The following is a 14,676-nucleotide window of genomic DNA, read 5'->3' as shown; positions in this document are numbered from 1 at the left end:
GGCGGCAATGCAACCAACATTGACCCAACAACTCATCCTGACACATCGAATCTGTGCTTTTCCAGTTGCAACTCGTGGGGAAACTACACCTTACTCCGGTGACTGGGCTCAGACAATCAGACGAATCCTATCAAACTCGAAATATTTGGGCTGGCCTCGTTGCTGGAATTCTAGGCTTGGGCTTTCAGCCCATCTCCAGTGACTGGGCTTCGCAGAGCCTGATGCTGCCTTCCCTCCCCCCAACCCCTCCTCTCTCTTAAACCCTCTCGTCCACCTCGTCCTCCTTTCCTAGGGTTTTGATTTCACGGGAGCCCTTCCATTCCGGTAAAAAACAAAAATCCATGGACGCTTCAGGTCTCAATTCTGCTGAATTGCAACGGCTCATCTCTGTAAGCCTTTTTCTTTTCTCTTGCTCCATCTGGGTCTTTCCCCTTTCGTTCCTTGGCGCTGTTTAATTTGATGTTCGAGCAGAATCGAAGCCTAATTATTCGATAGTATTGAAGAAATCAGGAACCCTTTCTTGTGCGTTAATTCTTCTATGAATATAATCTGGAAAGTCGTGTGCTTTTTGTTTGTTCTGTTTCCGGCCCTAGAGTTGCTTCCTATTTCCCTTGTCTGAGCTCAATTCATGGTTTGTGGGGGTGTTTTGGAAGCAAGATCACTGCTGTTCAAGAATGGTTGCCGGTAATGTAATGTCAATGCTGTCTCTTTGTCCTATCTCTCTTTCACGCGATCACTTTTTATGTTCTCCCTCTTGCACGAATTCAAGATATACAAGTCAGTCTTTGTTTTAAGTGAAGAGATTCTAACTGAAGCGTCTCCCTAAACGGCAGAAGAATAGTTGTGTCTGTGACCTTTGCTTCAGTTTAGAACTTTGCCGAGGTAGATGGAATTATATGAATCAAGTGATGGTAAGAATCAATCGTACCATCTTCCTCGGTTAGGAAAGTTTCAACCTTTATCCAAATCGCCTAATCGAATCATAACCTGCTGAAGAATCTGCTCTGGCCAATGTTGGGTGCAGACTTGTATGTTGTCCGTTTGTCATATCTAGTGAACTGCCATTTCTGGTCATTTCTTTACTTTTCCCTCCTTCGGAGAAAAGCATCTGGTACCACGAAACTCCTTAGCTGTATATGTTATGTAAATATATGTGTTGCACTAACCTTTATTGTATTTCTGCATATTAAGTATTGTAATCAAATCAGCTTCCTCCAGATTGGAGTTGTGATATTCTTTTGGCAATATTGTTGGTCCTATCATTCTATGAACCTGTGTAAAACTATGTGGTCGTCAATGCATTGACTCTTCTTTAAGTCATGTGTAATCAATGCTTCAAAATCTTGAATTATCTTAAATAAGTTTGCCTATATAAGTGCCATGATAGTTAACATGGACCATTCATGATTTATAAAACTTACTTTAGAAATCTTGTGTGGTAATGTGCAGCAAGAGAAGGAGAGGGCCATGGTCAATGAGATGGTGGCTAAGCTTACTAGTGCATGCTGGGACAAATGCATCACTGGGACACCTGGAAGTAAGTTCAGTTCTAGCGAATCAACTTGCCTTGCTAACTGTGCGCAGCGCTACATGGATATGAGCATAATTATCGTGAAACGCTTTCAGTCGATGCAGTAGAGTCATGGATGTGGAAGAAGAAATTGCGATTCTGTTATTTTGGCAATTTTCTTTTGAGAGTATCAGCATTTTTGGAACTGAACAACGCTATTTTGTGAAGTTCTGATGAGCCATTCTCTTGTATTTTAGAAGCGTCTGTCTGTTTTTTTGTCGCCAATTGATCCACGGTCCTCCTTTTCGTCCTGGTATTTCTTTCCTGCTTTCGAAAGGAATTTTCCTTGTTACTGCAAACCTCTCTTTCCCCTTCCTCTGTCCCTTGAAGGTGACCCTAAGACTGATTACAGGCATGCGGTAAATTATCTCGTGTCCGTGTATAATGATGCCTTCAAGACGGTTGACGCTTATAGTCCACCATTTTACCAGGTAGACCTAATGGAATGGTCATCTTTGAAAGCTTCCTAACGAAGTGGAGTATTCTCTAGCGACAGGAAACACATTTCTAGAGGCCATCAAGCTTGGTGGTCGATTTTACTTGACTTTGATCAGTCGGCAACAAGCAAAATTACCTCATCCGAATGTGATTTGTCTATTCACATGTCCTAAAAGCTTAAGTAGTTAGAGATTGATTATGCGAACGGAACTCACTACAACTGGCTGGAAGAGATTTTAGAAACCCGCCCGTGCTGGAGATTTTTTTTTGCCATCGTGAATTAGAGATTCTTATAACTTCATATTCAACAATCCCGCTCGAGCAGAACGATACGATGATAAAAGCCTCAGAGCATATAAAATGGCTGCTGCTTATAGTATGAGAATCGAATTTAAGATTCTCGGGTCTGTTGGCATCTTGAAGGAACCAACTCGAAGCCTTTGTTAGGCAGGGGCATGTATAAAAAGTCGAAATAAATCCCATGAACAATCGGTTGTTGTGGCTATTGCGTCCTCTTTCGCATCCAAATTGGAATAGAAACGATCAGAAAGGGCATATGTAATTGAGAAAACAAGATTCCCAAGATTTCACAAGGAAAACGACATATTTGATGCGACAATATTTGCCTCCATCTAGTAGAGGTGGCAATAGTGGTTGTAGGCCCACTTTTTAACTCATTATCCATAGGCCATGTGGTTTATGGGCTTTGCTGAGTTGTTTACTGCAGGTCTGAATCAGGGTGATAGAAAAGGACTGGTGGGACTGGGAATGCTCGGATTGAACCAAATTAGCCAGTTCGGTCCGGTTTTTAAAAGCACCGGTTTGGCTGCTGATTCCAGAAAATTGGAATCAGTAATTATGGGTTTGATGCCCAGTTCCAATGGTGGAACCGCCCATTTAGACCGAACCGATTATTTATTTTATTTTCAGTTTATATTTTTTAAAAAATATATATATATTTAAAGAAACCATGTGAAATATAAATTATGAGGGGTATTTCTACATGTTTAAAATGTGAATATGTGTTTCAAGCATATGCAACCTATTCTATTGGGTCACTTGGGAATCGGACCAGTCAGTCCAGTTCGGTCCGATTCTAGGCACCTTTGGTCCTATTCTTGATTCCGAAAATTGGAAATCGATCCCTCATGTCCGGTTCCCGATTTCAGATTGGGATCGGGTCGGATTAGGAATCAATGACCTTAGTCTAAATGGATTAAGAAAATAAAACCAATTTCGGCTAAAGTGGATGTAAAGAAAACCCATTTTCCTAACCCATTTTCAGTAAAAGGAGTGAAATAGGAGTCCGTTTGTTGTCATTCAAGAAAGGAAGAAGACCCAAAACAGAGGAAGATGGCCATTATGCCTTTCCTTTTCTTATTTCAATTTTCTATATGTTAAAATTTTCAGAAATCAAATTTAAATCTTTCTCAAATATATTAATTTTACTTAAGCACTTGAGCTCCCTCACCGACTTGGGGAGTCGGTTCATGGAGTAGCCCATTCTTTAGAGGTAACAATTTAAGGAGAAAAATTGTTAAGAATCGGAGCCGGGTTGGGTCGGGATTGAGTTGGGTATAAGTTGGACCAAGTCAAATCGGGTATGAGTCGATAAAATTGTATTGCATAAAAATGGGGCAATATGAGCTAACAGGTCAATTTGAGCGAGACCATTTTCGACTTGACCCAACCCACCAAATTGACGAGCCTAACATCTAGGTACTACCTAGCTCCTGCCAACTGCCCCTAGAAGTTGAGTTTTATATAGGCTCACCAGTCATGTTCATGTGAGGATCATTCATAAATAAATAGGTATTCACTTTTGATCTTCAGTCCAATTAGCCATGTACATTGCAATAGTTAGATAGGTCCTACTTATGCAGAGCCAAATATTCGCGTGAAATGTTTAAAACTCGGCTTTGATATCATGTTAAAAAAACTTCCAATCTTATAAGACTATGCATGCTATATCTTATATTTCATAAACTTTCCTTGCATTCCTACGCATAATAGACTTTAAACTTATCTGACACTTAAATAGAGTAGTACTATACTCGGTACCATCATAACTTCTCAATTTTCATGTACAGGCAAAGACAAATGCTAATTATACCAGACTTTTTGCTAAGTGATTTGAGGAGCCATTCATTTTAACATATAGAGCTGACTTGTTTAAGTGTTCAATACGATGTTTCCAAATCAATGAACAAACATTGTAATATCCACAACGGTATTTATAGTTCCTGGCATTGCTAGTAGGTGCTTCCTATTCTGTTTAGTTTAGTTCAAAGGTTAAGGAATACCTGGTAAGAGATCTCTTCTTCAAATCAAGGTGGAACTCAAATTTTGATACCAAGAGGTATCTAGTGTGACGATGGTACCACTTTAGCATGAACCTCTCATATTCAAATACAATATTGCTATTAGGATTTGGTGCATAGACCACAGCAAAAGTAAAGAGTAAAAACGAGAAATAGAATTCGAGAATAAGGTTTTATCCTAGTTTACCCTTAAACCAAGGCTACATTCAAAACAAATTTTCACTATAATTACGACATTTCATATCTCTGTTACAACCCTCAATTACAAGAAAAAGATATTATGCATATACAACAGTAGCTATATGAATTCAATCCCAAACTAACAATAAAATATGGGCTCAAACTGTAAAAACCTTCTGGCATCTAGGTGCGCTGCCCATTTGAGACCCTAACCGAAGAGGCTCCCCCGGACGTCAACCTAGAACAGGACTCAATATTTTCCTATCGATGGAGAGTATGAACCACACCTCAACACTTACCGCATCATCGGCACTCGATTGAACTCAATAGCTACCTTCGAACATATGTAGTCGTCACCTCTATATATCTAGGATTTGTCTGTGGGTATGTTACGTGATGTGGTTAACCTTGTGTTTTTTAGTAATGTATGAGATTTGGCTTCGAGATATCTGGTAGTGAGAGAGAGAGAGAGAGAGAGAGAGTTAGGGGTGGTTGGGAGAGTCATAAGAAGAAAGAAGGAATGGAAGGAGGAGGGAATTGGGGAAGTCACCCGTGGGACAAAAACATGAGTTGTAAGCCTCAAAGACCAGTTGGTGGACGACACATCAGAAAGGAGGCCTGGTGGGGCCCGAGCCGGAGTATTTTGCGGCAATGTACTTGGACTTGGAGCTGGGGGGGAGAGAGAGGGAGGGAGAGTTCCCTTTGGTATTCTGGGTGGTTCAAGCTAAATTTGGTTAAATGAGGCCAAATGCAGAAGTAGGGGGAGAAAGCTGTTTGGATCGTGTTCCACTCAGTTGGATGATCAAAAGTGTGTTGAGTGGGAACAACTGGAAAGGAATCATCATCATCTTTGTACCGATACTCCTCGACTGTTTCCCATGCAAGTTGGTTGAATTCCGCACTTGGCACTCTCAGTCTCAGCTCTATATATACCATCTCCATCCTCAGGAAGCCTCGTTCGAGATCACACCCATTATGAGATAGTAAAGACAGTGAGCATCTAGAGAAAGGCGGGAGTGTGATCAGGGAAGTGTGCGTGAAGTGTATAATTCATTAGGCAAAGCGTTTCTGTAACGTTCGTCCTCCTTCGGAGAGATGGCCATGCAACACGTAGCCACGGTGGCTTTTGCTTTCGGCCTTCTGGGTGAGTACTCGCTCCCCTCCGCCTCCTATTACCTTTTGATCTTCATCGTCAGTCTTTCCACGATCTGCTTTCAAAATGTGCACTGCTCGACTATGGTTGAGCGCTCTCCTTCTCAGTCTTTTTTAAGCGATTATCGAGCAGTGCACCATTTGACTTCTTTTGATTGTTTTGCAGGCAACATCGTTTCCTTCATAACCTTTCTTGCTCCGCTGTGAGTTATATCATCTGCCTTTGTTCCCCTTGCAGTTCAAAAATATTGTGTCATGTCATACTAAAAGCTACTTGGTGTGATGGTATGTGTGGCAGGCCCACTTTCTGCGGAATCTGCAAGAGAAAATCTACGGAAGGGTTTCAGTCGATTCCCTACGTGGTGTCACTTCTGAGCGCCATGCTTCTGCTGTACTACGGACTGCTCAAGAAGGACACTCTCCTCATCACCATCAACGGAATCGGCTGTGTCATCGAGACTGTTTACGTGGCTGCCTACCTCATCTACGCCTCGAAGAATGCTAGGGTATTGACGTTCTTGTTAATTATAAAGGAATGAACGAGTTGGTATTATTTTATGCTTAAACTTTATAAGCTGTAATTCTGTAGATGACGACCTTGAAGCTTTTCCTGAGCATGAACGTATTGGGGTATGGTGCAGTGCTCTCCACCACTTTCTTCCTATCAAAAGGAGCAAATCGCTCGCGGATTCTAGGATGGATTTGCATGACATTCTCTCTAGGCGTATTTGCCGCTCCACTTTGCATCCTGGTGAGTTAGAAACTAGTTAAATCTGATAAAATTTGTGAGCATGTAGCAGCGTGTGTGGGTATATATACACTAGCAATCGGCGATGGACCGGGTTCATTGGGTTTAGACCGGACGCAATAATTTCATTATGGTTTGATGATTCATCGCTTTCGTTTCGTCTCGTTCGTCCTTCAGTTTTGCACTTGCTACTGTTAATGACTTCATTTCCTAAGTTTGGTTACTGAAATATAACAAAAAACTATGGATGTGGCAGAGAAAAGTCGTAAAAACCAAGAGCGTTGAGTTCATGCCGATAACTCTATCATCCTTCCTCACGCTCAGTGCAATCGTGTGGTTCTTCTATGGCTTTCTCCGCAAAGACTACTTCATTGCCGTACGTGGAAACCTGAAGACCCCCCAACATCCTTATTTCCTTCCAACAAGTCTTGCTTTGTAACTGCTTTAAGGTATCTATGTACACACGACGCAGGTGCCAAACGTGTTGGGATTCGCATTGGGAGTGGTTCAGATGGTGCTTTACGCAATATACAGGAAGAACGCACAGAAAGTGGTAGTGGAGCCTGATTTGCAACCGCAGGAAACGAGGGAAGAGATCATCCACGTCGAGAAGCTGAGCGCAGCCGTGTGTCAAGAGCTTAAACCAGTGCTAGCTGCGCAGTTGAAGGATGTCCTGAAAGACGGCGTTGGCGAAGATGACCAAATCGTCGAGATGGCTTCCAAAGCAATCTAGGCAGGAATCGCTGCTCATGGACAAAAGCTTGACCAGTGCACTATCCAAGGTCAAGCACCATTCCTAATGTTACGATACCAGTACACTTGTCTTGTTTAGCAAACTATCTCCTCTCTCGCCCCCCAAAAGAATCCAGGTCTGCCTGTATCGCCTATTTGCACTAACCATGTAATTTATCAGTTGATATCAAGCAAACAAACTATATTAATATGGCACTCTTTTCCTCTGGGGCTACGGGTAAGAACCCATCAGTACAAGACAACTTTCCGTGGTGTGTTCCTGCGAGTCGAATTTTGATAGTACCTCGACTATGTCGTCATTACACCAAAATCTCATTGGTGACGAACTCCGTATTCCTAGTTCAAATCAACCCACGCTCAGATTCAACAAGATCAGTAACTCAGAAACATATTCTGTAACTTTTCTGTCAATGTATGATCTCACTAAAAGGGGAAAAAGGAAATGGGACCTTAGTATGTAAGTTGAGTGGGCGAAGATTATTCTCCATAGCCGACGCTAGCAAGAAGAAAAGCATGAAGTGGACCCATATATGGTAAGACAAAACGTCCAAAAGTCACCTAAAGTAATGTCAGTTTGAAGCCACAACACCTTTGATACTGCGGAGAGATAGGTGAGGATCGCAGTAGCTCGGCTGGATGGACAGACAACAAAAAAGAGGTGACTCGCATACAAAGTTCTACATCACAAATTTCGCGCCCAGAGTCCCAGCTGCTTCGTAAGGGGGAGAAAAGCATCACATCTTGTGAGAATCATAATATTTGATCTGTATGTTTGTTGCCAGAGACTTGTAGTCATTAAGAATAAAACCCGGCTTTGGCAATGATACGAATTAGTGCAGCTTAGAAATTGATGAAAAGCAGCAAGCACCTGGAAATAAGCCCCTCAGACCTTAATTCCACCTTTCACATAGTTATACGAAGGTGGAACGCGATGCAACCAGAGAGACCTTCATTCAGAACGCAGGAAACATACACCACTTCAAGGTTACAATAATTGAAGTTGTCAACTCATGTTTTCCCGTTCAACAATTGCAAATGCATAATATGCAATGGAATCAAGTGAATGGAGAACCACTCTTTTTCATGGTGGGATTAGCACTTTATCAACCATCAAAAAGAGAAAGGACAAGAAGAAGCCCCATCTCACGGTCTCCTCCTTTAGCTAAAAAATGCCCAACCTGGATATGGGCACTCATATTTCCATCCAGGTCCAGAGTATCTTATGCAATATAGCCATAACCCCACTTCGTGCTCCTCATATCTGGCAAAAAAGTATCAAAATATGGGAAGGACTAAGTGATGTGATGTAAATCTCTGTCTTTGGTACACCAGCAAATCCCCTATAGAATCCGATAGATCATTTACAATGCTGAGGTATGCAAAAGAGGAAGACCAAATCCTGAAGGCTTATAAACCAAAGATCCGGGGGCGGGGGGTGGAGGGGAGAATTCAATAGATGCCTTCAAAAGACTACTTTTCCGATGTCTCTTGCCATTTTTATCACATGGCACATCATGCAGGGATGTAGGTCAACAGCATGTTTGGTGTCAAGAATAAGACAAGCACCTAAACTGAGGATTCACTTTAGAATATCAAGGAAAGCACGTCCTCGTCAAAATAAAAGTTGCCTTCTAGAGTTTATGCTTAGCCATCTATATCTAGAATCTTACCTTCTACCATCAAATGAATAGGAACCATCATTTTGGGCCCCAAAATAGTAATTTTCTCTGAATTTATGTTTTAACTTATGCTGACGCCAGGGGAGTAGCAGATCGAATTACAAATGTTTCTCTTTTTCTCCTTTTTTCCATTTTAAATTTTTGTGAACAAACTGTAAAATCCCTACTGCAGGGAATGATCTCTACCAATATGAGTCCAATTCAAACAAATTTAGTTTGAGGATCAACCTAGAAAATCACAAGAAGTTCAGAGAACAAAAACAGCAATTTGAACTGAAAAGAGAAGCTAATAGTCATTACCCTGTTGGAGCCAAATTTGGACAATGTGTGCACATGGGATCAATGCTGAAATTTTTGCAGCAAGTCTCTTCACAATCATCAACATACGTATTGTCTGTTTCTGAAATCGATGACTTGCCAGCAGCTCTATCGGCACTCATTCCTACATCGGAGCGATTATCAACATATTCAGAGAGGTAAAGCATGTCGTTGGCAATTGGATGTCCTGTGTGCTGCAAGTGAACTCGTATCTACACCACAGCAAGTGAACAGAGCAGGGAGCAAGAGCATTAAACATTGAAGAACACTTAAAATCAGATGATAAGGAAAGAAAAAAATCCTAAAGGCCATTATATCTATCACTTCAATGAAGACATATAACTGTCCAACTGAAATAATGAAAAGATGGATGGCACATACGTCCTAATAATATGGACACAGCTCAAAAAAGAAAATATTATAGGTAAAGATGAAGAAAAGGCAAATTCATGCTTAGTCTGATCGTCCCAAATTCTTCAAATAAACAAGCAAACAAGAAGTTGTATATGCTAGAAATGAGGAGAAGCTCATTATAACACAAAGCTGCCCAAAAAGGACCAGGCTGAGCAAATAGCTATCATATGATGCGGAAACTACAATTAGCAAATCATGCATCTGTGCAAGTGAGCAGCCTCCGTTAAGCAACTGAAGAGGTTTCCTATTCTTTCCATAAGCTAACCATTGTCTCATTTCACATAGCTTCTATACATCCATACTTGATGAGTCCGTCCAGTAACTGGTTCACACAAGACAATGCTGTGAGTCCCATTGCTGCTAATCCTTGTAAATTTTGTGGAAGCTGTCTTTCCTTTTGAAAGTGGATCACAACAAGAGTCACCCGCCTGCCCAACCAAATTGAAAATTAAGACTGACTTTTCCAACTTAATGAAGCAATGAGATACTAATCTACACAAATCTTTAGTTCTTTCAGGATAGAACAGACAATTAACTAAAACTCACCTTGACTGTGCTTCTTCCTTCCCGAGGATTATAATATATGCTAACATCAACTAGCAGCTGGAGGAAATAAAGGATCATATGATATGGGATCAGTGGAGAAATATTGGATACGCTTTCACTTGCAACTCAAACTGTAATGGCACTATACCCAAGAATAGTGAGCTTATTAAAATTTTAGTAAACTAAGATTTCTTGAAATCAATCATTCCAAGTTATAGTGAATTTCAGGAAGCATGAATGTCTTTCTTTGGCATGGCAAGACAATGTATTCATGCACAGAAAAGAATAGAATAAAGTACAAAAATCACTCATACTGGACATATTCTATTAATGATACAAAGTGAATACTTGTTAACGTGAAATATCTAATTCTGCTCTAATTGCCACATGTTAGTGTGACTAGATCTTAACAGGATTTAACAGGCCCTTATATATGCCTAGATCACTACCTTTCTTTCTCATACTATAATCTTCCTCATCAACCTAAGGAAGTATACCTCTTTCTCTGGAAATACCCCAACCACCTTTGCAATGTACTGTTTCTGCACCATTCCACCTTCAATCTGCAAGAATTAAGTTCCCAGACAATCATAGCATTTTGTCTATATATAATATGATCTTTGCAGTCTCTGATGAATCCAATTTTTGCAATTTTTTATGGCAGGAAGCATTTCAGATTGCAACAACAGCCATTAGCATCGAGGAGTAACAGTGTATTCTCACTCTTTGTAGACATAACAGTTTTCAGTACAAAGAAAAGCTACAGAATCAATATTTTAAGGACCTCAAGCCTTAGGTATCTATTTTCTAGTAAAACAAGCTCTAGATACGTAAGGATGCCGATACACACTAACCACACATGAAGAAATTCTCTCCTACAAGCTTAGGTATCATTTTCTAGTAAAACAAGCTTTAGTTACATAAGGAAGACTGTACACATTATCCACACATGCTCTCTTTCGCAGATGGAGCACTAACATGCCACAAAGATAAAGGATCGCCACTCAAACTAAATGTAGCCAAAAATGCAAACTGACTCTCACCTGTTGCCTGAAAAGATCAGCTTTTGCGGCATTTCGGGCCAAGATAAGGAGCCCTGAGACAAGGCGATCCAATCTATGAACCGCTATTATGTCAAAGAAAAGATATGTAGCCAGGGTTTCCGGAGGAAATGCAATAAATACGACTTTGCTGGAGAACCACAATGTCATTTACGAGAAGGGTAAATGGCAGTTGATCATATACGATATCAAACCCCATAAAAAAACAATGTCCTTGCATGATTATGTAGATGCTTTCAAGGGGCTCTACATGGATACGAAACAAAGGGGCCAATCCATGCTCAGCTTGAAGTATACCAATGACGGTATTCTTGCGATACTGACCGCATGGGTGAACCTAAAAATACGTGGAAGAAGTCACATTAAAGCAATGCTAAAGAAGAGATGAGTCCACACCAGTGATTCAATCTCCTGTAGGGGAGATAGCATGCAAAGACTTTCAGATCGAAAAGAAAAGCAGAAGATTAAAAATCGAAGGCAACAGATCTACTATAACAGACGCAATCCACATCAAAAGAATAAAGCAGTTTGTTGCAGTGGATATCAATGCTATGAGACTAGTTAAGATTGTTCTTGAAACCTCATGAAGAGTTGTAAAGTACAACATGAGACTCTTTCACATCCGCATCAATGCCAAAGGAGGGGTGAAATGCAATATTTCAACGCAACAGAGGCACAGAGGAGCACAGAGACTAGCATCCTCACTCATCAGCATTTAGCAGGGACAAAACATCAGCGAGTAGCAGGCGACTTACCGGGACAGAGGCGGGCTTGCAGACAGTCACAACGTCTGGCTCTTCGACAAGCACGGTGACGTCAGAGGCCATTACAGGAGGTTCATGCCTACAACCTTTGTCGCATCAATCGAACAGCTAGCCAAATGAACTCAAAGCAGCAAAAGGAAGGAGGAAAACAAGGCAGAAGACGACGAAGGTGTATAGGATCCAACGCTTGACGCAGAAGAAGGAAGACGATCGAAAAGGAAGCAACCTGTGTAAGAAGTGGCTAATCTTCTGGGAGGGTTCGAGAATGTAAGAAACAGGGACGGTCTCTCCATCAACTTGAATGCGCCCGCATTGAACAGCGCTCACCTTAATATGATGGTGGGCAGGGCAGGGCAGACACAGACACAGACAAAAACACAAGCCAACCGTGACTAAGAAACGAGCGGCATGTAACAGCTGAAGGCAGAATCAAACAGAGGAAGATCAAGGGAAGTACATAGTACTCGAAAGGTCTGCCTTTGAACTCTTGGGCGAAGAAATCAACAATGGTTTTGCCTGCCCATCGATTCTTGACCTGTGGGTCATCAGAAGTTGAGCTGAGAATGCTGAAAACAGTAGGCGTGGGGGTAGAGAGAGAGAGAGAGAGAGAGGGAAGACGGACATGAGAGATGAATTCGAAGTAGTAGGGCCTGACGAGACGTCTCCCTGGCATAAGAATCGCATCAACAATCAGAAGTTCACTCGTTCAGAATCTGAATCAGGGAGTGAGTGATCATTCATTCAATCATTACCCTTTCGAAATATGTAATCCTGACGCTCCGGTGGGTTCGCCGGCGTCTGCCATACAATCTCCATCGCCCCCCTCTCTCTCTCTCTCCCCGACCCTCGCGGCCTTCTTCCCAAGTCCAGGTGGAGCTCCTCGAATATCTTAGTAATGGTAATCTCACGGACCCGATTCAACTTGTATAATTTCTCTTACAAGAACATTTAATAGTTGTAAGAATAGACATTAAAATCCCAAGTTATAACACCTATATCGTGGAAGATCGAGCTCAAGCTCTAGCTTCTTTACAAATCGGTTATAATCTATAAGAATCAAGTCAAGTATCTCAACTTTTTTGTTCCAGTGGAGCTCAAGAAAATATTTAACTGCTCAATCGAATTCAAATCAATTTCAATTACAAGCATCGAATATGCAAATCGAGTCAAGTTGAGCCTCGGCTTGATCTTGGCGAGCTCTACTCGAATTCAAATATACCCCTAGCATCATGCGGACAAATCATGCTTCTAAAAGCTGTATGGACAGAGAATAAAAATTAGAGTTCAACGTTTAATTGGAAGTTTCTCCTGCCAAAAAACATTTCGATAGCGTGTCTAAGGCTTTTGGGCACATGAAGAACTTGTGTTACGGGGTATAGCCTTATAGGGTAACTCAAAGTTGCATAATGAACAAATCTCCAATGAACTTGTGTTACAAAATTGAGGAAGACTAATGGGATGAGCCACACACTAATCTAGGAAATTATCGAAAAAAAAGTCCCGAACTCATTCTATTTGTATCAATCTAGCTTTAAGCCTTTTAATTTGTCCAATTTGATTATAAATTTTTCGACAATTCGTCAATTTCAATTGTCCCTATTTAATCCTAAATTTTTCGACAATTTGACTTTTTATGGCCAATCTTGGCAAGAAATCATCGACAAAGCGGTCAAGTTAGTGTCGCGACCTCGCCTTCGGCCTCCTGCGGAGGGTCCGGCGGGGTTTAGAGGTATTGCCATAGATCAATGGCGTGGACTCTCCCAAGTCCTACCTCGCGTGACATTGGATTTCTTTTTACCGATTAGCGAATTAAAATGCTATTAAGAGTCGCCACTAGCCTATTGGGGTTGGCTAAAAACCAAACGAGACAAGGGAGGATTATCTCGATTCCTACGCAACCGCAGCTTCTAAGTTCGGGGACTTCTTTACGCTAATTAGAAAATTAGCGCCCTTTCGGTACCTAACCGGTTGATATTTCCTAAGGTGACCACACATTCCGCATATCATTTTAAGCTCATCAAGTATTTAACCAGTACTAAATGATCATGCATAATGTTTTTCCATCATTTCGTGCAATTACCTATTTATCCTTAACCTAACGGATAGAAAAAACAATTAATAGGCAATTTTTCAAAAGACAGTGTATGTAAGCACTCAATCGGGTAAATATGCCAAATAAAGATCGGGATAAGCACATGCAGACCAAATCTATGATGGCGATATTTAAACAAACAACTTCGACTCGAAGGTCGAATTACAACAATATCAGACCGGATTGGACATCAATCTTCAATCAACGCCAATTTGAGGTGTTAAAATTCACATTAGGGGTAAAAATGTCAAAGAAACCATTTTTCTAATTTTCCGAAATTTTTCTGATTTTTTTGAATTTTTATTTATTTTTTTTGAATTTTTATTTATTTTTTATTTTTTTATTTTTTATTAATATTTTATTAGAGGGAACCGGGTCCGGGTCGGGTTCTCGGACCCGGACCTGGATCAGGTCGTCGGGCCCGGTCCGGTCCGCGGGAGAAATCCAGACCCGGGCCCCGGGGGACACAAAATGCTCAGGCCCAATTTTCTTTGTCTTTAATGAACTGGGCTCCCAATTTTCTGGCCCACTTTCCAGCGACCAAGTCAGCACACGGGCCCAGCTGCCTTTATTCTCTTTCACCCCAGCCCAACCGAACAGCCCACACGCCAAGCAACACAAATCAGGCCCCAAAAGACTT

The 14,676-nt window shown here is 41.2% G+C and overlaps 3 protein-coding genes across 9 annotated transcripts; 2 read left to right on the top strand and 1 right to left on the bottom strand.

The window, feature by feature from the left end:
• The first annotated feature begins 261 nt into the window (after window positions 1–261).
• Window positions 262–1,869, top strand: LOC115741621 (mitochondrial import inner membrane translocase subunit TIM8). The gene is made up of 2 exons (XM_030675611.2): window positions 262–389; window positions 1,450–1,869. The coding sequence occupies exons 1-2, from the start codon at window positions 342–344 to the stop codon at window positions 1,636–1,638; spliced, it is 237 nt and encodes a 78-aa protein (XP_030531471.1). The 5' UTR covers window positions 262–341; the 3' UTR covers window positions 1,639–1,869.
• A 3,591-nt stretch (window positions 1,870–5,460) lies between these two features.
• On the top strand, window positions 5,461–7,257 carry LOC115741586 (bidirectional sugar transporter SWEET14-like). The gene is made up of 6 exons (XM_030675575.2): window positions 5,461–5,653; window positions 5,828–5,864; window positions 5,960–6,167; window positions 6,251–6,412; window positions 6,666–6,785; window positions 6,882–7,257. Exons 1-6 carry the CDS (start codon window positions 5,605–5,607, stop codon window positions 7,140–7,142), a joined length of 837 nt encoding a protein of 278 aa, XP_030531435.1. The 5' UTR covers window positions 5,461–5,604; the 3' UTR covers window positions 7,143–7,257.
• A 728-nt stretch (window positions 7,258–7,985) lies between these two features.
• LOC115741473 (RNA pseudouridine synthase 7) lies at window positions 7,986–12,811 on the bottom strand. Of its 7 annotated transcripts, none has more exons than XM_030675399.1 (12): window positions 12,697–12,805; window positions 12,567–12,610; window positions 12,402–12,479; window positions 12,171–12,271; window positions 11,936–12,023; window positions 11,439–11,517; window positions 11,163–11,245; window positions 10,617–10,682; window positions 10,120–10,176; window positions 9,876–10,001; window positions 9,142–9,371; window positions 7,986–8,423 (listed from the first exon to the last, which is right to left on the bottom strand). In XM_030675399.1, the coding sequence occupies exons 1-12, from the start codon at window positions 12,758–12,760 to the stop codon at window positions 8,321–8,323; spliced, it is 1,119 nt and encodes a 372-aa protein (XP_030531259.1). In that variant the 5' UTR covers window positions 12,761–12,805; the 3' UTR covers window positions 7,986–8,320. The 7 variants fall into 7 exon arrangements, with proteins under 7 accessions (XP_030531259.1, XP_048137447.1, XP_048137449.1 ...); XM_048281487.1 differs by lacking the exon at window positions 7,986–8,423 and adding an exon at window positions 8,642–8,728; XM_048281490.1 differs by lacking the exon at window positions 12,567–12,610 and having other exon boundaries at window positions 11,936–12,030; window positions 12,697–12,811.
• Window positions 12,812–14,676: the final 1,865 nt, after the last annotated feature.

The sequence above is a fragment of the Rhodamnia argentea genome, chromosome 6, assembly GCF_020921035.1.
Source record: "Rhodamnia argentea isolate NSW1041297 chromosome 6, ASM2092103v1, whole genome shotgun sequence".
Lineage (NCBI taxonomy): Eukaryota > Viridiplantae > Streptophyta > Magnoliopsida > Myrtales > Myrtaceae > Rhodamnia > Rhodamnia argentea.
Note: the sequence above shows the minus strand (reverse complement) of the source record. Positions and strands in the feature narration are given on the sequence as shown.